Source organism: Mchenga conophoros, linkage group LG19 (assembly GCF_057382185.1).
Source record: "Mchenga conophoros isolate Kocher_MC1m ecotype Shallow Benthic linkage group LG19, M_conophoros_male_GT1.1, whole genome shotgun sequence".
In the NCBI taxonomy this organism is placed as follows: Eukaryota; Metazoa; Chordata; class Actinopteri; order Cichliformes; family Cichlidae; genus Mchenga; species Mchenga conophoros.
Window position 1 is genome coordinate 6,307,081 of NC_140544.1, and position 21,670 is coordinate 6,328,750.

General features: G+C 40.0%; 1 protein-coding gene across 20 annotated transcripts in view; it reads right to left on the minus strand.

Moving 5' to 3' along the window:
- mark3a (MAP/microtubule affinity-regulating kinase 3a) overlaps positions 1-21,265 on the minus strand; it is a 46,242-nt gene extending 24,977 nt beyond the window's left edge. For 11 of the 20 annotated variants that reach the window (XM_085256571.1, XM_085256568.1, XM_085256565.1 and 8 more), the window contains exons 1-6: positions 20,625-21,263; positions 15,511-15,696; positions 14,594-14,647; positions 6,286-6,334; positions 4,616-4,681; positions 254-324 (exon numbers count right to left, since the gene is read on the minus strand). In XM_085256571.1, coding sequence (XP_085112697.1) covers positions 254-324; positions 4,616-4,681; positions 6,286-6,334; positions 14,594-14,647; positions 15,511-15,696; positions 20,625-20,675 — 477 coding nt within the window. In that variant the 5' untranslated portion in view covers positions 20,676-21,263. Of the gene's footprint in view, positions 1-253; positions 325-4,615; positions 4,682-6,285; positions 6,335-14,593; positions 14,648-15,510; positions 15,697-18,799; positions 18,945-20,624 lie in introns of those variants that run through there. The other 9 variants (XR_014889887.1, XR_014889886.1, XM_085256567.1 and 6 more) reach the window with 3 other exon arrangements.
- Positions 21,266-21,670: the final 405 nt, after the last annotated feature.

Below are 21,670 nucleotides of genomic sequence, written 5' to 3' on the forward strand. Positions count from 1 at the left end.
GAACATGAATACATAACAGCCAGGTGTTTTGGACCAGCTTCTTAGCACTTCACACAACAGTCGATGGCTTGTTTGTGACAGTCATGAAGAGGTAAGTGATGGGGAAGCAAGTGTGTTTAGACATTTCATCAGTCTCAACACAACAGAGACGCTTCTGTCCTCCGAGGACACACAGAGGACAGCGTCCTGTCTGAAGCACAGCCAGGAGCAGAGGTGTGAAACCAGAACACTGCAGGGGGAGAAAGCTGGGTACCTGTCTAAATTTAGCTCTGGCCTCTTTTTCCTTCATTCTTCCGTGTGCAACCAGGTAGTCAAACACCTCTCCTGCAAAAGAGCAGAAAGAGAGAAATTGAGGAAAACACTAAAAGTAGAGAATAAGCAGTGAGGAAAACGGATACGAAAAAAGTAGACAAACACAAAGTGAATCGCAGCTTCTAAAAATCTGCAGATAAAAATAACTTATACGCAGCTGGCCTGCACCATCGCCCATGTGCATGGTTCGAGGGCGTTTCTTGACCATATTGAGTTGAGCTCGGCAACGCTTCCTCCACACTGAGCCTCTCCTGGAGGCACAAAGCTGCCGCCGAGCTGAGCTCCACAGCAGCAGACCCTTCCCTCGGCCCACACGCACAACCAAAACGTGACTACACTCCCTCGTGTGTTAATTGAACTCGAGTTGCTGGTGCGTGCATGTGCACGCCCATACTCGGGTGATAGGAAAAAGAGAGAGAAAAAAACAAAACAAAACAGAAAAAACCTCCCCCACTTCTCTTGAATCCTCAAAACCCTTCCGCGCTCTCGGCGCTGACCTGCAGAGGCAGCCAGAGTGTGCGATTCTGTACTTATAAGCATCAATTCATCAGCGGTCTCTGACTCAACCGCTAAAGACAGAATGAGCGTGCTGAAACTCTGCATGTCAGAGGTAAATAGCATGTCGTATGTTGTACATAAAGATGAGCTTTAATAAAAACTGCATGCAGAACAAAACTATAATTTTGTTGTCTTAAATTCATTTGAGGCACAAGACTGTAAGGCTTCTTAAATTCTGCCATCACTTTTCTGCACTATCAAATAATCCTGGGGCAACTTATCAAGTCGGACTCAGCCACAGTTAGAAAAGACGAATACAATAAACTTGTCACTTTGTCATTCAGCACATACAGTTTTACAAATTTACTAATAAATCTAAAAAATTTAAAAAAAAAGGATCTAGGATATACACATGTAAGAATCTAAGAGAAATGAGCTGTATACATTATGGAAAAAATGTACAAAATATCAGGACATAATGATATTGCACAGCAATAACAGCATTCCAGGTATGAAATTGCACTGCCCTAAATACAGTCTCATGTGCATATATACTGGAGTGGGCAGTTTGGTTAGTTATTACACGCCACCTCTTTGCACCGAGTTTTCTGCTCTTAAACATCACACAGCAACTTACTGCCAATGGTAACACTAATATTCTGACACTAAGCAGGTATTCTATCATGACAACATTAGTTAAGCTGCACTTTTTTTTCAAGCAACCTGACAGGGTCACCTTAAGATCCTGCATGACTTCTGAGAAAAATCAATGACGAACTGAAACAAGTATTCGATTTACGTCACTAAGAGCTAATGCAATTGGCCAGTGATCAGAGTTCCCATCTCAGTGATAATGTGATTTGGTACCCAACAAGCATGTCTTCACAATTTGTCGTCTCTGCTCAGCTCAGCAGTCCAATAATGAACAGCTCAAGCAATCGATGGAAAGATGTGGCATGACATGACATGAAATGAGAATTCAGAAAAAGAAAATTTCCCCCAGCTGAAGACTTCCAAGAGAAAACTCTTTGGGGGTCTTACAGCTACATATATCTCAAGTTGGAGGGTAGGCATAGTTTATTGTAGCTGTTGCATGCTCCCCTTCACTCCTCTTCATTTACTGCAGCACAAAACCCACCTCACCTCTTTCACAAGCTGCCTCAAGCAGACTGGGAGAGAAACCCTCAGCTATCCTGTGACCACGGCACCCACAGGCAAATGTATTTGGATGTCAGTGTTCGCAAAAGTATGTATTGAAGGATTGTTTCAAGGCTCTGAGTGACAGTTTGCACGCCCTAAAAGGTAGTATGACTGAGACTTTGATAAGGTAAGGCATGAGGAACTGTAACAGCTGACCGTGTGAACAAGACCATAATCCCAAATTCACCTACAGAAACATTTTAATCTCCTTCATTCTTGATAAATCTTGTTCACTAAGGTTTTTTCTCTTGTCTTAGCTGAAGCTAATCTAAGAGCAAGTTAGTCTTAGCTTTTAAAGGATGCTTTTCCAACAAAGTCATTTATCCAGTGAACAACTGAAACTAATGTTTACTTTAGTGGAAGACAAAATGTTCAAATCGCAAACATGCAACACTGTAGGAACTTTCAGACATGCAGTGTCCCACAGAGCTGATGGTAGCTGACCAACATGTTTTTCCTGCTCTGACTCGTCTCCTGTGTGTTGAGTGGATTTGTTCATTTTCCGCATGGATTAATACTCATGTCACTATGTTTCAACGTTTGGGGAGTAGCTTTAAACTTTACATTCCTTTTCATATATACTGCATGTGGGATACAAATGTCTCAGAATGTGGCAATAGTTTCATGAGAGCTTTCATATAAGCATTTTGTAATTTTGGTAATAAGTATAAAAGAATGTGTTTGAACTCTACGTCTAATTAACTTATGTTTAACTTAAATTTGGTAGTTTATAAATTATAGTAAATTTTCTGAGAATAAAAATATGTCAATGCCTATCATACAGCGCTGCACAAAAGTCTTGAGTCACCGCTCATTTCTATACATTGCGGTAGGAAAATAGGTTCATTGCGTTAATAAAACATGCAAACATATAAAACAGAGTTTGTACAATTCCAATGTGCTCGAAAGCGAATATTTGGTGTGAACACCTTTAATCTTCAGTACAGCTTGAACTCTCTAAGGCAGCTTTCTTATCAAGTAGTGTTCAGGCTTCTTGAAGGACATTCAAAGCTCTACTTTAGATGTTGGCTGCCTTTTTGTTGTGCCACAATTCTTCAAAAATGTTGCTTTTCTGGCTCTGGGGAGGCCAATCCATGACTGATCGTGTCCCACTGTGTGTTTTTCTATCCAGATGTGCTTTTACTGCACTGGCACAGTTCTTATGATCACTGTCATCCTAAAAAATGAAGCCATTGCCAATCAGATGCTTTCCAGATGGCACTATGTGGTGGATTAAAATCTGACAGTATTCTTTTGAATTCATAATTACATCAATTTTACAAGATCCTTAACACCACTGGCTGAAATGCAGCCCCAAATCATGACACAGCCTCCGCCGTGTTTTATACATGACAAAAAAGGCACAATGCACACCATGCCGAGATATGCCACATTTGTCTGATAGCTCTATTTTATGCTGATCCAACTGTGTTATGATTGTCATTTTTCATAGATTCAGCAAAAGAGTGTTTTGGTGACAGGCTGCTAGTAACAAAGTGCCTGAAAATAAAAGACCAATAGAAAGCTTAGAGAACTATTCCTGAAGACAACCTTTAAAACAAATTACAAAAAAAGTCCTTGGAAGCAAAATATATAGACATGAATGAGGGTTCAAGACTTTTTCCACATTACTGTATACTTCGTGCAGAAGTCAGGTTAAAGCTCAGGCTATGGTATAAAACTGTTGTTGAGCTCTTTGTACAAGTAATCTTGTTCCTTTTTTCCCCTTTCAGCTACAAGTGCAGTTTGCAGATGATATGCTGCTCCAAAGATATATTAATTATTAACATGCACATTTATCACATTGGGCATTAATAAATTATTCTCGGGAGCAGCACAGAGAGCAGATTTCTACCAACTATGTGGTCTTGAGTGCAGCAGCTGTTAGTGGAGTTGTTTTTCACATTATTTATTTTCATGGGGGTCTAGGAAATTCTTAAAGTTCTTGGCATTATAAAACCATAACATTTGTTTAAAACCAAAATTTATTATGCAATTATATTTACTAAATGGCTGCCTGGGGGTGTAATAGTACATGGTTCATATTTACTTACATTTTGAGGATGCGTTCAAATCTGACCAGTTCGAAGTATAAAATAAATTACAACAACCATAACAAACTCTTAATCAACTTCAAAGAATCCATTAAAACCAGAACTGCAATGTCAGCTTTAACACAGCACAAAGTCACAGGACCTCGCACTTTCTTCGCTATCACAGAGAAACTTTATTGGAATTGCCGGTGGACAAAGTGAGTGGGGGCTCGTTGCTCGTGTTCAGAGTGAGCACCACATGGCGACCAGTCGACTGAGCCGTAGAGTGTGAGCACAGAACTTGCAAGTTCTGGCATTTCCATTTCACCATGTTGTGAGTTAAAGTGTCGTGCAAAATAAAAACCACACAGCATCTGCCAGCTGTCAAGACAGAACCTCGACTTCAGGCAAATATCATCCAGGAGTTCGAGCACGGCAACATAAAGGGACTTCTGCAGCCAAACTCTTGAACCAAATGTTGCACTTACAGCTACTGTTACAATCCTAATGGTTGTAATTCACAAGTTTGACATGTTGGAGATACTTTGCTAACCACTGCATCTATGTCTCACCTCCACTGGCGTACTCCATTACCAGGTAGAGCGTCCTCTCGGTCTCAATAACTTCAAAAAGCTTGACTGCAGGAGGGAGAGAAAGAGAGAGAGAGAGGAATTATAAATTCAATTATGTCAAAAGACGAGAGAGATCCAGACAGAGGCAGTAATGAATTCATGCTCATGAACACGGAAAAATTGTTTCCAAACACACACCCCGAGTGAGTCGAAGAAAAAGTGAAGTCACGTGGAACTGTGCGTGTCGTGACCATGTAAGCACATCATAGTTGAGCTGAGCAGCACTCGGTATTTACTGTACAGTCCAAATTCTTTTTTCTTTCTTTTTCCCCCTCCCTTCCTTCTTTTACTGCAGTAGCTCACCGATATAAAGGACTGTGACGAGCAGCTGAGAGCTGCACTGCTAAATATAGACAAGGTGGGATGAAAAACAAAGGGAATGCAGGAGGGGAGAGAGAGTTTATGGGCTGGTGATAGCATTTACTATCACTCTGATAATTACTATTATACTTTTGTAGAGGAACTCAAGCAGAGAGGACATGGGGAAAAAACAAAACAAAAAACCAAACAAACAGGAAATTCACATTTCAAGAACAAAATGCACTGTGGCAGACTTCTCTAATCTGTTTCATGACAAATAAATTTGTCAGATTTTACTAGTATATACTTATATGGTCATAGTACATATAAGTGCACTTTCATGCCTAGAAACATTACCAGAGTTGAGGGGAATACAAAGAAAGGAGAGGAAGGAAAAAAAAAAAGAAAAGAAAAAAAAAAAAAAAATCCAAAAACTTAAAATTTCACCCCATTAAAAATCATCTGCTACACTGGCAACATCTGTATTTCCTCTAAAACGTACATATAAATAAAGTCATCATCAATAGGACTTTTGGTAAGCTTTATAATACCTGAGGATAAAATATTTTTCTTACATTTTTTTGGAATAATAATTCATGAAGATAAAATATAATATTAATTATTCATTTCAGCACAAAAGCTTTCCTGTGGCTACACATTCCATAGTCAGGCGCTCCACAGCTAAGGTTTGTTTGTAATGTAGGTTCCTTGTTGTTGCTGTGGTTTGGCGTTTGTTGGCATTTTTGGCTCTCGCAGACGACTCAGTGTTTCCAGCGTTCATTATGGCTCCGAGCAGCATGCGCTCTCTTGTTTACCGATCATACTCCGATTCCAAAACAAAGCGGGACGAACGGTCCTCCAGTTTCAGCCTCAATTACCGGCAGTTAACAGCAGATGAAGGTAGTAAAGTCTGAATGTCATCTGGGACAGCTTCCTGTTTTATAGTTTCTCTTTCACAAGCATTTTATAAAATGCCAAGAATGCAGGCTTCGACCTTGTTACTGAAAATGTTCCTGGTACTTTAGATGGCTTGTTACATGTATGCTACAAATCCATCTGCTCAAATCTCCTGACTTCTTTTATGTTTCAGTTCATGTAGAAGTAAAAAGTTTAACGAGTCATATCTAGTTAGATAGATACTTTATTGATCCTACAAGGGAAATTAAAGCAATGACAAAATGCATAGCAGGAACTTGTTGTTTCATGTCCACCAACAGAAAGGTCCAAAGGTTGAACCTGCATGTCAGTCGTCCTCGTCATTATAAAGCTCATATACTTAAAATTCTTATTTCTAAACAAGATGCACTTACCTATATTGGGATGATTCAAGATCTTCATTATTCTAACTTCTCTGAAGAGCTGAAAATTAGAAAAATTCAGAGTTTAGACTTCAGCATATAGTCTACTGAGCAACAAAGCACATTATTCAACCTCAGAAGATAAAAACCACAATAATAAAAGCTGCTGTATGTCTTTGAGCACTGAGCACTTTCATGAGGGAGTCAGCATGAAGTCAGACTATCCCAGTGGACTGTGTGAGTTAACCTGTCCCTTTTCTTCATGACAAAACAACTTCAAAGCAAAGAAAACAGAGGCTTCATGTCAAAGTGTTTTAGTGCAAATGCTTTTTTTAAGAAATATTTTTAGATAGCAGGCTACAGACATGCCATGTCATTACACAGGCGCAGGAGATAAACACATTCTGAATAAACTTTGAAAAACATTTGCAATGTTTTTCCTCGGCTGATTGCTTTGGGGAGGCAGGAGGTTTTACATGAACCAATCAAAAGCTTCCATGCAACCTGTCCAACTGCAGTCACAGACTGCCTGTCTTATTTCAGAGAGCGTAGCACTTGTTTGGGAGCTTTTGCTACACTTGCAGTAGGCTAAGGAGTTCTCAACAACACAAGTAAGCCATCTTGTCTTCTACCTGTCTTTACTCAACGTTATGCTGTGTGCAATGCTCCACCCCCCCGACACACACACACACACACACACACACACACACACACACACACACACACACACGACAACAGCATTAGAGTTAAATCATGACGACAAACTAGTGCAACTACATGATTATTTGGGCATAGGTTTAAGAGATGTGGCTCACTGGTTTTGTTCATATAGTGAGGGGTGAAAAACTCCGAAAGCCCCCCCAAACTGTGCATTAATACATTTTTAAGAACACATTCTCAAAATGTGTGACCATTCTTAATATATTAAGACTTTTTAAAACTATTATTAACACTGCTTTCCTGAGTGCTAACATGGCATTTCAAGCTCTGGTCTCTACTAAACATCCTCAGCATATTTGTCAAAGAAATGTGGTCATTATGTCGCTGCTGCTGACACAGTGACAGGATTACAGGAAATTCTGCAACATAGTGGTGGTTTCAGAGCCACTGACGGGCAAAGGTAATCTAAACTAAGTTCAACATGTGGTGTCAGATCTCCATCCCTCAGAAAAGGAAGACACTTAGCTGACATGCTTCCTCATTATGCTTCAGAGTGATCAGACAAGGAGATCTTTAGTGGCCAAAAATCCTTTTTAGTGTTTCGCTTTAGGAGGCATAAAGAGCACCACATGGGATTTATTATTGAGCTGCTGAAAACTACACCTCACTTTCTTCTCTTCCATAAAAATATAAAACAAGGTATCAATCTTTCATGAGGCAGGAGAAGTCCCAATGTGCTGGTTCGCTTGCTGACAAACAGATCTTGGACAGCCCGAAAACACAAAAAGTCTTCAATCAAATGAAGAAGTACATGTTTCAGGAAAGATTTATCCACTGCGTTTAGATTTTTTGGCTAAAAAGTGGAAACCTATAAAACATTCATTACATAAAACTGTCATCTTTTCCATAAATGAAGAAATGTTTCAGCAGCACCATAAAGGATCCTTTATAGCATCACTTTTGCTGAAAATTCAGAGAGGCAATGAAACATGAAATATGAACCAGGAAGTCCAGTTTGAAAACTGTAAGGTGGCAAAACATGGTGCACTGTATCAATGACACCTATTGCATAGTTACCTATAGCAGCAGAAATTGTGACTGTAAAAATACATCATTCAGTCATTACAGTTTCTGCCACAGATGATCACTTCTGCATCACAAGTCTAATATTTATCCAGTTGTTGAATAATTGACTATTATTAATCCTCTTAGTTCACAGAAAATGTAAACGCTCCAAGTACGGCTTTGTTAGAACTTCCCCTACAAGATTTCTTGGTTTTCCTTTCATACCTTGGATAATAAGATCTGAAATATTAATAAAGGTTTCTCACAGGTGACTACAGAGTAGGTTCACTAATTATTTACATCTAAAAGGATTCGCTCTTTTTTGTCAGATTTCAGAAAGAATACATTCTATTATCAACTCTGCATCCCCTATACTTAAAAACAAAACAAACAAACAAAAACAAACGATTAACAGTAATTTTAAATGTTCAGATCATGTAGAGAATTCCAGCTGTGGGCAGTTGTTGACTTGGATAATAAGTTTCATGTAATTCCTTGCTCAGAGACTGAAGGGAATATTATGAACTCCAGTTAGTGAGGCCTTAAGGAGTTTTTTTATTTTTTGAGAAGCCCCCCAAAAATAAAAAAATTAAAAGACAGAAAAACGAACTGATGCAGGAGTTTTCTGGCCTCTGACAAAGATGACGAGAGGAAGAGGAGCACTGGAGTGAGCTTGAGGTCTCCTCACTGTCATTACACCCTGATCTGCCCGTCATTATACTCAAAATACTCTCCTGAGCTCTCTGAAAGTACAGGGGAATAAATCTAAGCTGGTTTTCTGTGTGACAGTGGAAACCTCTTCACTGCAGCTCAGAGAGGAACTCTTTCCTTCTTACTGAAGAGAAGCTGCTGCAGCTTTGAACAACCTTATCTTTTCTGTGTAACTTTGTGAAGACTTCGGTACAAACTGTGCTGTCCTATATAGCATATACAAGCCTTCTGAAACTTGGGTGGGTTCTAAACACAACACGCCAACAAGTACATGGGAATACTTTGTCAGGTATGTTACGCAGTAAACAGAATTAGTGGAAAAACTCTGGAGAGACGGGGCTGATTCACCACATAATACAGCTATTAGGTCGAGGACTCAAACCTGCTGGTGATCCAGTCATGCCGCTGCAATAATGCACAGCTGTCCTGATTACGCAATCCATCTTATGATCTATACAAGGAACCTTTAGGCCACATGACACACAATTCGAGGGTGAAGTCACACCTAAAACTAGTTTTTGTCAGACTACATTTTTAGTTGCTGCATTTTTCTGTTTAGATTGAAACAGCCTCAATTAAAACAGATCTGAGGCCTGTAAACAAAATCTCACGGGTGCTACATTAGATCATTTACTGGATGTTTTCTTTATAAACTCTCATCCCACCAGGTTAGACGCTTTGAGCTGAATCATATCAAATCAGATTACAGCCCCTGCAACTTCAGCTAAGAACGATGGATGTCTGTGCACTTTTTGAGGTAATCGACCCCGGCTGTTTACTTCAGCTAAGAGAAAATATATCCCGACGGCAGTTTTACTTTACTGTGTTTTGTTAAGTTCACCTCCTCAGTGGGCTTATTTTGTCCCTTCAAAGCTCCACGGTTATTGTTTTCATCCGGGCAAACAAATCAACCTGAAGGAATAACACTATGGTTCAAATTAATGGCTACTATCACACCATGTTTATGAGATTCAGAGAAGTCACCAGTGGTAAAAACAAACTTGAACGCTGGCTTCTCCAATTCTCTTTCCTTAGTCTCCATATAAAAGAAGGACGTAACAAACCAGTGGCTTATGTTGCGGTGGCTAAGTGCCATTTTTTAAAGATTTAAAGTCAGCATTTTGGTCGTCACCATGTTGGTTCCTGGAGCCACGTGTGACCATATTTGGACATGAGTGTATAGTGTTAGGTTATTATTAAAATGAGCTGTATCTGTAGATGAAGTTTGGATCTACAAAAAAATGGTTGATAAGTCTAGCTTCGCCCTTAAAACTATGTTTTAACATGGGAGTCTTTTGGTTCAATTTTGGAGCTACTTTTGAAAAACTTTTACTTTTTGTTTCCATTTTAAATGGTAAATGACCCCAAAGTGCTTTACACTACATTCAGTCATCCACACATTCACACACTGGTGATGGCAAGCTACATTGTAGCCACAGCTGCCCTGGGGCGCACTGACAGAGGCGAGGCTGTCGGACACTGGCGCCACCGGGCCCTCTGACCACCACCAGTAGGCAACGGGTGAAGTGTCCTGCCCAAGGACAAGACCGGAACCGGAAACCTTCCGATTACAAGACAAACTGCCAACTCTTGAGCCACGATTGCCCCATTTTAACAGCTCCCAACATCTAAAACTATGTAAACACTTAAGTGACTAAGATAGTTTTCTTGAGGATTGAAAACCTACAAATAAAACAATGCTGGGGAAAAAAAAAACTTTCTCCCCAGTAACTTTTTGAAGGCACTTCTTTCTCTTAAAAAAAATGACATTTCTTACTTTTTTGATATTATGAGGTTTTGTTGTCAATGTCTTATGTGAACCAGTTTGATTCATACATTTGGCTCAAATTCTTTTACATCCAACTGATTCTTCTTCAGTGCCAGTAACTAAGTCTTACTGACAGCTCAGGAAAAATTTCATGGAAAAAACGTCATGTTAAAAGCTTTTAATAACAATCCTCCAACCACTAAAGGCAAAAACAAACCTGACACTGGACGTTGTCACAGACTAAGCTTCTTACCAACACTGTTTACATTTAATCAAGACTTCCAAGCATCATACTCCCACCCTGACCCCTGACAAGGATAACAAGACCACCACAGCAGGTTGAATCAGGACAGAAAGACAAGAACAGAGCGGGAAGCTGGAAGCAGTTTGCCAGGAGCCGGTGACAGATGTGAATGTCGACTCATCTCCGCCAAACTATTAAGAACAGAGGCTGAAAATAAACATTTAGGCTTCAGAGACGATACACCCCCTCCACCCCCACCGCTATCAGCCTCTCGCCAAGTCTTTCAGTTACATAAGAGGTCAGGACACAGCGGTGCTGGCTCTGATGCAGGTTGGCTGTTTCACCAGCACCAGCTCAAAGGTAAGACTTGTGCAAAGAAAAATAGAAGAGATCCAGACATTCAAAACCCATCTGAACCGAAAAACGTCACCACATTGACAAACTTGGAGCTGTGCGATGACAGTCGGCTGTTAAAATACTCAAGAGATTCAGCTGGCATTTTTGGATATTTTTCTCATGATCAACAAAGCCAATGAAAAGACCCACCCCCTTTAATCTTCATCCAGGCTGTCTGTGGCTCTGTGCCCATTGGTTACTACTGCAGAAGTAAACACTTAAAAAACACATAACTTTACTCTAATAAGCAAGTCCACAAAAACCATAACAAATTACATTAAATAACACTCATTTTCACAACTAAAATGCATCTCTTTAGCAGTGGATTCGTCTTTGTGGCATTTTGTAATGTCATTGATAACATGCTCTCACATTCAGGAACTTTATTTTTCAGTCCGTGTATTTGATTAAGTTATCGGATGTTAGCAGTTCTTGAAAGAAACTCACTTATGACTCATCTACTGAAAAGAAGGAGCTGCGAAATAAAACTGCTGGACTACAGCACAGGTGATGAGGATGTAACAGTACTTTTAGATGGATAGTCTTCAGGTTCCTGTCAGATGGACCGAGTCAGTTGTGAGATTAATGATGATGCTCCATTTAAATCATCCTCTGGATTTTTAAAGAAATACCACTGTGAACTTTTACAGATACCTCCAACAGAGGTGCATTTTAAATGCAAATTTCTGGAGCAAAGTGCAACAAATCAGCTACAAAGTTGACACCATATTCTACTCTTTGTGATGTCCTTCTGTGCAAATGCAGGCACAGTGCAGGGCAGGGGTGGGCAACTCCAGGCCTCAAGGGCCGGTGTCCTGCAGGTTTTAGATGTGTCCTTCATCCAACACAGCTGATTTAAAAGGCTAAATTACCTCCTCAACATGTCTTGAAGTTCTCCAGAGGCCTGGTAATGAACTAATCATTTGATTCAGGTGTGGTGATCCAGGGTGAGATCTAAAACCTGCAGGACACCGGCTCTTGAGGTCTGGAGTTCGACACCCATGGTGTAGGCAATAATCCAAACAAGTCAGGGTCATGTGCCTTTTCCACCCTTTTCCCAGCGTTGTTCCTTAAAACATCGGTATGATTTTTTTGTGTGATATAAAAGTGTTATAGTGAATATCATTACCATAACAATGGCATGTAATTACACTCCCTACAGTACATGACCAGACAAGCCCAGGCATGTCTGACAGGAAGATCTGGGCATCAGCCTAGGATGACTTTTAGCTCCTAAAAATGAACTACTTCAGCAACCTCCAACAGAGCACAGTACTTATAATTAAAGTTAACAAATTAGTTGTGTAGTACGACTATACAACAGAGGATATTCTGGCTCTTATGAAAGCCAGATATATTTATTAAAAAACAAAACAAACAAAAAAAACAATAACACCTTGATGACACACACACTGGCCAGTGACATAAACATGTACTGCGTTTCTTAGTGCTCACCTAGATCCCTGCTCGCTTGCTGCCAAAGAAACAGCCATCTGTTTCTGTAGGTGGTGTTAAGTCTAATGATCCACTAGGTTTTACTGTTTTTGAAGGATTGGTTAAAACAAACAAACAAACAAAAAAAATACAATAATTACCTTTTCAAAGCCCTCATCTTATGCAGTTGTGAGCTGGTTTACAAGTGTGGTTACAACACAGTGGCTTAGTTTAGCTTAAGGACCAAAAGGAGAAAACAGCTACCCTTGCAACTACCAGGCCTGCTATGGCTCAATTAAATATATTCTAATTGTCTAATACATTAAAAGAAAAAAAAAGGTCCTGTTAGCATGGAGCTGGCAGGAACCAGCATCTCCCCCATCCTCATTCTTTATGCTAAGTTATTGTATAAATGGCTGAGCTTCAAGTTTGCCAAAAGAGTTAGGGTTGGGCCAAAAATGACTCCTTTAACAGGAGTGGTCCTCCTTATTATGAATCTTGCTGGATTCATTTCTCACGCAATTACTGCTCCAATTATCTAGGCCAAGTCAGGATTTCCTTTAACTCTAAAACTCAAAATCAACAACAACAAAAAAAAGTGGGAAAAAAGAGATAGTTAGCCTATAAATGGCATCAGGTGACAGGAATGAGAACATTTAATGTGTCAGTCATGAAAAGACTTTAAAAAGCCTTTAAATGTGGCTTCTTTTCCCAGCTCGTTCCAATTGCTTAAAATAAACAGTAAAAAAATAAATAAATCTAAATCTCTTGTGGAACAGTAGGAAAAATAACTTGACAAGCACCTAAAAGAGTTTTTATTCTTGAGTGTGACAAAGCAGTAACCTAAAAACAACAAGGATTGCCAACAAAAGCCTCACGCTTTGTGTTTCTGTGAACAGCGCTGTCATGACTCAGTGTTTTTCTGTCAACGTAGTGTCACAGCCAACGCCAAAGGGCCCGGGCCTCTGAGATACAAAGGCCGCAATCAATGGAGCTTTGGAAAAACTGATGGAAAACCACTGGCCGACTGCTGAGAGGGATGAGGGAGAGAGGAGCCGAGCAGCAGGGTCCAGCTCAACATCAACACCCGACATCATAAGCGTCACCACCAGCTGCAGCCGCATTGCTCCGCTTCATCCCCTCTTATCTGTCTAACGATGGGGGAGAAAAAAGAAAAAAGGGCCTCGGGAGCTGCAGCAGAGTCGATATCGTTCCGACTTCCCCGAAACCACTTCCAGGCCCAGAGACAGAACCAAAACTCACGGCGGCACAGATCAAAACGACCACGCACACACATTTCTACTGCTAACGATTAGAAACAAAAAAGGAAAAGGACAAACACTGCAACGGGCAGCTCACTCTCAACTCGCTGACTTCAAACTGTAAAGTTAGACTGCCATTCACTAAACTGCAAAAAAAAAAAAAAAAAAGGCATTCACCCTCAGTCTGTGAAATTTGCATTTTAAAAGAAAGCCCACTTCCTGATTTGGTTGATTTAACAAGGAAAACCAAACCGTGGCTCCCAAGTTCCATGACAACCATGCAACATGAACTGGGAAAAGGTAGCGGGAGGAAAAAACAAACAAACAAACAAACAAAAAAGACCAAACTATTTTTGTTTCCAACACATCAGGAAAACCACCATCTAAAAACCTTCAAATGGGACAAATCTACAGCTATATCTTATAAGCCTGTTAAAACAGTTCCACTAAGAATTCTTCAAGCAAATTCAAAATCAAAGAAAACAAGCCTCAACAAACCATACAATCCTTTTTTAAAGGCCTCAGTCTGAAACATGTATCAGGCAACTTGGAACAAAGTGATCTTTACTGCAGCAAAAGCCTTATACCTAATCATAAAAAGAAGCTCCTAATTCACCCCAGGAAGCTCTATGGAGAACATAGCTCAGTCTCAGAATGCCCTGCTTCCCATTTACACAATTAATACGCAATCTGTTGTGCTTCATGAATTAGTAAATGAGTTCTGCCACATTATAACAGGAGAGAGAGAGAGAGAGAGAAAGGGAAGGAGGGGTAAATTACCTTCTGAAGGCTGTTTGGGTTCAGCTGTGTCTTGTCTATTATTTTAATTGCCACCTGTAGAGAGGGAAAAAATAGAAAGTTAGCTAAGTGGCAAATAATAGCAGAGGAGAAGTGTGGCACAGAGGAAGAGGAACATGGCACCGAAAACAAAAACCAAAAACGAGAAAGAAAAGAGCTGAGAAAAGGAACGTGATGCTGATGTTTTTCCAAACTGCCGTTTTAAGACTTGAAAACTAAACAGGGAGGGTTATAAAATAGTTTCAACATCCTCTTTGAGTTAAAAATATGTCTAAATGCACCTGCCAAATTATTATCTACAGAACAGAGAGGACAAAGGCAGCAGAGACGCTTCCTTTCCTTAAATGTCACAGGCTGCATTAAGAAGACGCTTGCCCTTTCTCCTCATCAATTATGAACAAATCAAATGTTCAGCTGCTACACACTGCACTGAAAACAACCATTACTGCCTACAAGATTTACAGCGATGAATGGGTTGGTGTACAAAGCTGGCAGCACTGTTTTTATGTTCCAATAACATACACATTTATGAAAAATGCATTTCAAGGCTCTAAATTGTAAAAACTAAAGCTAAAAGCAGTATTATAAATCAGGATCAATCTAACTGAAAAACAGGCAAGCAAAATTACAAATCTGACCAGACATTCAATGTTAGTGCTTGACAGTTTGTGAGACACTGCCACACACAAACACACACACAGGTCACCATCAAAGAGGAACTGAGATACAAATTAGGTGTGAGCTCAGCAAAGACATCCAGCTCCTTAACCGCAGCTATTTCGCAGCGTGAGGGAGAAGCAAACAGTGATAAAAACTTTTTATCTGTAAAGCTTTGTACTGTTTTGGATCCTTTCTTAAAGAGAGAGAACAAAAATAGTTAGCATCACTGTACATCTTACCTCTCTGCCGGTGAGCATGTGTCGGGCCAGTTTGACCTTGGCAAAGTTGCCCTTGCCAATGGTTTTGAGCAGCCGGTAGTTGCCTACGTGGGGCTGCTGCGGCTCCTCGGAGCTGCGGGCCGGACGCACGCCCGTCCGGCCTGAGCGTGTGCTGATCTCCTGACGGCCATTGCTGTGAGAGGTGTGCTGTGGAAAAGGCACAATGTTAGACAAGCACTGGCTGTTGAATGGCTCTTATGTGTTGCAACATCTACTTGTAATCAATGGTGACTCATGTTGACCTGCTGTGGCACCTCGGCTCAGCAGGAAAAAAACACTACTGATATTTATAGTTCTGATGCACACAAAGAAAGTAAGCTTTTCTTCCAGCGGCCACAGATGGCTGATAAACTCTGTGCTTATCCCAGCAGTTTCAGAGTTTCATCAACCAAACATCCAAAAGTACAGATATTCCCATGAATATTATTATTATTATTATTATTATTATATTAGCTGAACAAGATCCAGCTAAATAATGTTAGTCAAATATTGTCCCACTAAATACTGTTTATATTGAAGTGACATTAGAACCCATTAATCGCATTTTTCAAAAAAGAAATCAATTTCAACCGTCACTGAAATGTGTAATATTATGGACCATGCACAAAGCCAAATGTGGATAATGCCAGCACCACTAACGGTCTCTCCTTACAGGTTTAAGTCCACATAAGTGCACTGAACAGGTTTATGCATCACCATGTTTGAGTGCTTGCATGCTACGTTTATTCGAAAAGCCTATTTTCATTTTCTGGTTGCAGCAAACCTGCCTTCCCCCACATTTTTCCACTGGTGCATAGCAAACACCACTACTTGCTTTCCTTTTAGATGCTTCTTTAAACCAACTTAATTATTGCATTTTCTCCAAAACTATGAAATATGAACATCATGATCAGTTTTAAATAATGTCAATATGGATAGAATATGTTGAAATCATAATTAGATTCATGTAAAGTTTGTAAATTGTGAGCATGACAAGGCTGTTAGTTATAATTTGGTATTAAGAGATGAACATAACAGTCACTTGGCTTCTTGTTTATGTGGCCAAGAATTTCAGGGCCACTTAATCAAGTCCTTGGACACAGATTTATTTGTTATTGTTTTGGGGAGGGTGGGCAAGGGGTAGAAGCTGCTAAACTACCCATTAATTCACTGTTAGAGATATTGTTCCAATGCAGTGCTTTGTCACATGCTTACAGAATGTCCTTATCAATCAACTAAAACTGAAAAAAGTAGCATATCCTTTGATGGGCATACAACAGTTCCATTAACATAAGGGTCTTTCTCACAGTGCTACCACAGCACCAGTGGTAGAAACTACAGAGAGGAATCTGCAAACCAACAACGTCTCCTTGCAACTTCTTTTTAAAACAGTTTAAACAATATGCACACCAATATTTGGCGTTTTCTGCTAACTAGCTGAAGCTAACCCTTGATACCCTGAAAAGTGTTCCTTTTTCTTGCCAATGTTTTCACCTGGTCAAAGTTTCATGTCAGGACTTTGAGGCTAGCAAAAGAGAGATGTCATGGAAAACACAGCACATGTGGGTGGGGGGAGGCAACAATGGTGGTTTCTACCGCTCAGTCTGCTGGCGATTACATACAACAATCACACAAAGCTCTGCATATGCTCTGAGCGCAATTGATCAACTAGTCATTTAATTCCAGTCGACTTCTTTCTTCATACATTTTCATTCTAATAAATGTTTTGGGTTAACAAGGTGCCATCTCAAACCTGCGAACTGCCACTTTAAAAACAGAAGTGAGGTGATGGAGAAACGTGCCTCTACACACATTTCCTGATTCTGTATGAGCACGCTGAGCTGTCGAGTACAAAAAAAAAAAAAAAAAAGTGGTGATAAAACACAATAATGACATTAATTGCACAGAGGTGGGACCTTCTCCTTGGTTAGAGGCTACACCAGATTACACATGCGGCAGCATCATGATGTGTGCCCTGTAAGCATTAGGATTACAGGGCAAATTGTAAGTGTTCCACAAACAATTTATAGTCTTAATGAAAAAGAAAATTTAAATTATTTTATTCACATTGCTCATTTTAAAGCAGAGCCGCTGTATGTATCACAAACAGACAATGTTATGACAGCAATTTAAAAAAATTCTACAATACTTTTTAAACAAAATAATCTCATCAGTCTTGCAGGAATAAGTAATCACAGGCCACTTTATAAGGTACACTTGTGAAATATAAAATAATCTAGCCAAATCGAAATTCTGCTTTTATGAAGCGGTGACTTCCTGTTTTTGTTGAGATTGGCAGATTAAACTTTGTTTTAATTATTCAGGTTGTAGTAGCATGTAGTGGCTAACTGGACTACACTGCACCAAGCTTTTAAGATTTTGCAACAGTAAAACTTTGGATAACCACATTTCTGCTCGGGATACTTCTGGAACGCAGCAAACAAACAGAAAACCTAACACACTCTCCCCCGCATCGTTATCATGTAATCAAAGAGAAACTGCACAGCCTTGTGATTTTGAGGTGGTGTACTCTGACAGCACAGCTGATAGATGGATCAATTCTTGGGTGCTGTGCCCAAAAACTGGAACAACAATCTGGCAGATACTAAGTGTGGCCTCAGTATCGACCACCTTACCAAAGCCTCATTAAGGGTAGTGATGCACTCTGCCCCACCCGGTTCTCCCCATCCCCTACAGTCCCTAACCTGGTTGACCCCATTCACTAAGCAGACAAAAGAAAGAGACACTGATAAAGTGGGAAATTAAACAGACGTGTAGTTGCTGCAAAATTAAACATTTAAGAAACTGTGCACAGATTGCACCTCATATCAAGGCAAGGTCAGTTAAAACTTAATTAACACTGCAGAGTATTAAAAAGTATCAGAGCAGTTACAACACAGCAACTCTCAGTAAGAAACCCATAATTTGGTTATACATGTACAATGACAATAAAGTGCTATTCTATTCTAGTCTATAAGGTCACTTTAACAGCACAGACATACTTTTAAGTCACTACAGGAATATTTTAGGACTTCTACAGCGATAGCAGAGGAGATAAAAATACCATCAACTAGGATAAGGTCACTGTTGGATACCAGAGACAGACTGGGAACAAATGCAGTGGAAACACTCAGATGAAGTTTTCATTATCTTTGAACCACACAGAAAACATCCACCTGTGTTACCATCGTGTTATTTTTCCAGCTAACAACTTGTAAGAATTAAAACAAGAACAACAACAACAAAAAGTCCCTTTTTATTGGTTACTCACAAAGCTGCGGTGTCTCCTGGCTGCCTGGGAGCCAGTCATGTTTCGACAGGAAAGCACTGCGCCCCGCTGACGATGCCCACAGAGATTCCCACAACACCAGATTTTTCCCAACTCAGAGCCCCGATAACCGCAGAGACACAGAGAGGGAGACGGCAGGAGGGGGAAGCCACTGATCCCAGTCAAGCCAGCGACAGCCAGACACACCCAAACCGGAAACCAGACGATAGGCTTTCATAATAAAGGCTTCCTGTCGGCTCCGTTCTCATTGTTGCCAAAACGGAGGAAAACGCCAGTATCGAATTTCGTACAAACCTTTAACGCTTCCAGAGCTGCCCCTAACACTTTATTTGGTACTGCTTAATCTTTTGCCAATCAACGTCAGCGCCTATGAAGATATTAGAAAAATGCCAATCACAGTACCACATAGTACAAATGATATGAGGTGTTTATTTCTGTCCACATATACAAATATTAAAAAAGAAGGTCTTAGACCCCCCCCCCCCCCCCAAAAAACAAAACAAAAACAAATTATCAGCACTTTACAACAAAAATGTTTTAAAATGCTGATTAATTCCCTTTTAATCCCTGTGACGTGAAATGAGCCCTTGTATTTACTGTTGCCTCTACTGATTTAGTATTTCAGTGCCTGCTGGTCAGTAATAGATCACCAGAATTCTCTGGCGTCTTATCACCCACATGCTTCTCTCGTGCAGTATAACCCTTATCACCATCCCGCTCTATACTGCAACTCAGATGAGTCATAAGAATCTGGTGGTAGTTCTTGCATATTTGTACCCATGGAATATGGGGGGTAAATGTGTGACAGAGAAAAAGCGTAGGGGAGATAAGTTGCAAAAGACCTCCAGGATACACACAGTCTTCCATAAAAAAAATCAAATAAAATGAATAAATACAGATAAAAACTTTGCAGCTAAAATATTCAGGACATTAAATTTTGTAGTAAAGATTTGATTTTCAGTGGAACAAGGCTTGAGGTCTATTAAAGAGTGCCTAAAAATTTCCACTATAGTCACTTCCACTTTAAAAAGGAGAGAACTATAGGTATACTTTAAAAAAAAACAACAACAAACAAAACAAAAAACAAAAAAACAAAAAAAAACAAAAAAAAAAAAACAGCCCTTTGGTGATTTCTGTTTATTTAAATGTACTATATAAATAAATTTGAAATTAAGAAAAATAGCGGAGAGTCAAATTGACCAATCCTGCATATACATTATGCTCATTTTGCAGCTTTTATGATTAAGTACGCTTAAGTTCTCCATTTTAGTTCAATTCTAATTTTGAAAATCCCGACCGGAAGCTCAAATGGCTACATTGTCACTACCTTCACACCGGAGGTTCTGTTAGTCACGAGGGGCGGACTCACGAGGCCCTTATTTGGAAGCTGAACGGGTGAAACCTCTGAGCGACAGCTGGGGGAGCCAATAGACAGGCTGAAGACAAACTACTGTTGCCTGCCAGAACCAGCAAGCAAAGTACTGTAGTTTTGTTCACCGTTGGGCCTGAATATTCTTAGTACAGTCTAATTACCTACAGTCATATCGATACTTCTCACACACCAACAAAAAATACACACCAAGGCGCAAATAAAGCCCATTACTAACACTCATTAACAGAGACGTGTTTGACGTAGAAGATATGCTTGTTTACGATTTACCAACCAAGTGTGAAACAACCATCTATCATCCGGTCTAACAAGGCAGCAAAAAGCTATTGAGGATCTACGTTTTTTTGGCAATCCCGTGATATTTTTACATGTACTTAAAGAAAACAACCCAAGAAAAAACAGCCCCCTTCTACTTACACTTTCCGTCACCTTCTCGTTGACTGTAGGTAAAGGAGTTTTTGTTGACATCTTTTATTCCTTCTTCCTCAGCCAGTCGCCGTTTTAAGTCCAAAATACACAGTCTTCAGCCCGACAGCCGAAGAATGAAATTATTGCTTTGCTTTTCGGCTTCCTCCGGAGAAACAGTCTCAGCATGGATCGTGACAATTTTCAAACGAGACCGGACGTGTTAGAGTCGAGCACCTGAACAGCTATGGGCAGGAAAAACCCTCACTAAAGAGCATAACAATCCCTCTTACAGCATTTACACGGCGTGTACAAACCGTGCATGGCCTGTGCTAAACTCGGCAGGGAAACGAAATCAGTGTCCGTCTGTCCGTTTAGGTTTGAGTCACTGGAGCTAACTATAATAACGTTAAGGCGCTGTCGGTCGCCACTTCCAAAAATCGCCACAGGCTTTTCTTCCACAAAACCACTCTGTCTAGAACCGTGCCATGGCGTCGAGTGTCACCTCTGGATAATTCTCGGAGTGATTCAAAAGATTCAGGTAGCTGAAATACTCGTCGTCGGCTCGGTTTCTTCCATCTCCGGCGGCCCAAAGTGAAGCGGGTCTGTCTGTTTTAGGTGGGACCAAAATGGCTACTCAGCGGCTGGGCTGGATTATGCTGCCTTCACGGACACCAACTGAGCTCCGACATTAGAAATTATTCTAAAATGTCGGTCAACCGACCTAATAATGGCATTTCTTTGTTCGACTGGGTGATTCAAGAAAGATCAAAGAAAAATATTTTTTCTCTTAGGAATAAGATTGAAGCTTTTGTGTGCAACATACTACTTAACAACCTTAATAAAAAGTAAGAGATTGTCATAGGATTTAGCCTGCAGTTAAATTGCTTTTATTAATAAATATTTTGTTGATTATTTTCAGTCTCTCTGCAAAGTTATTATTATTTGACCAACATCAAAATGTATTAATTATCCTTATAAAACACAGTGTGTTTTCTAGTACTACAACTCAACTGTAGCAATCAGAAATTGCGTTACAAATACTAGTTGTTGTTTTT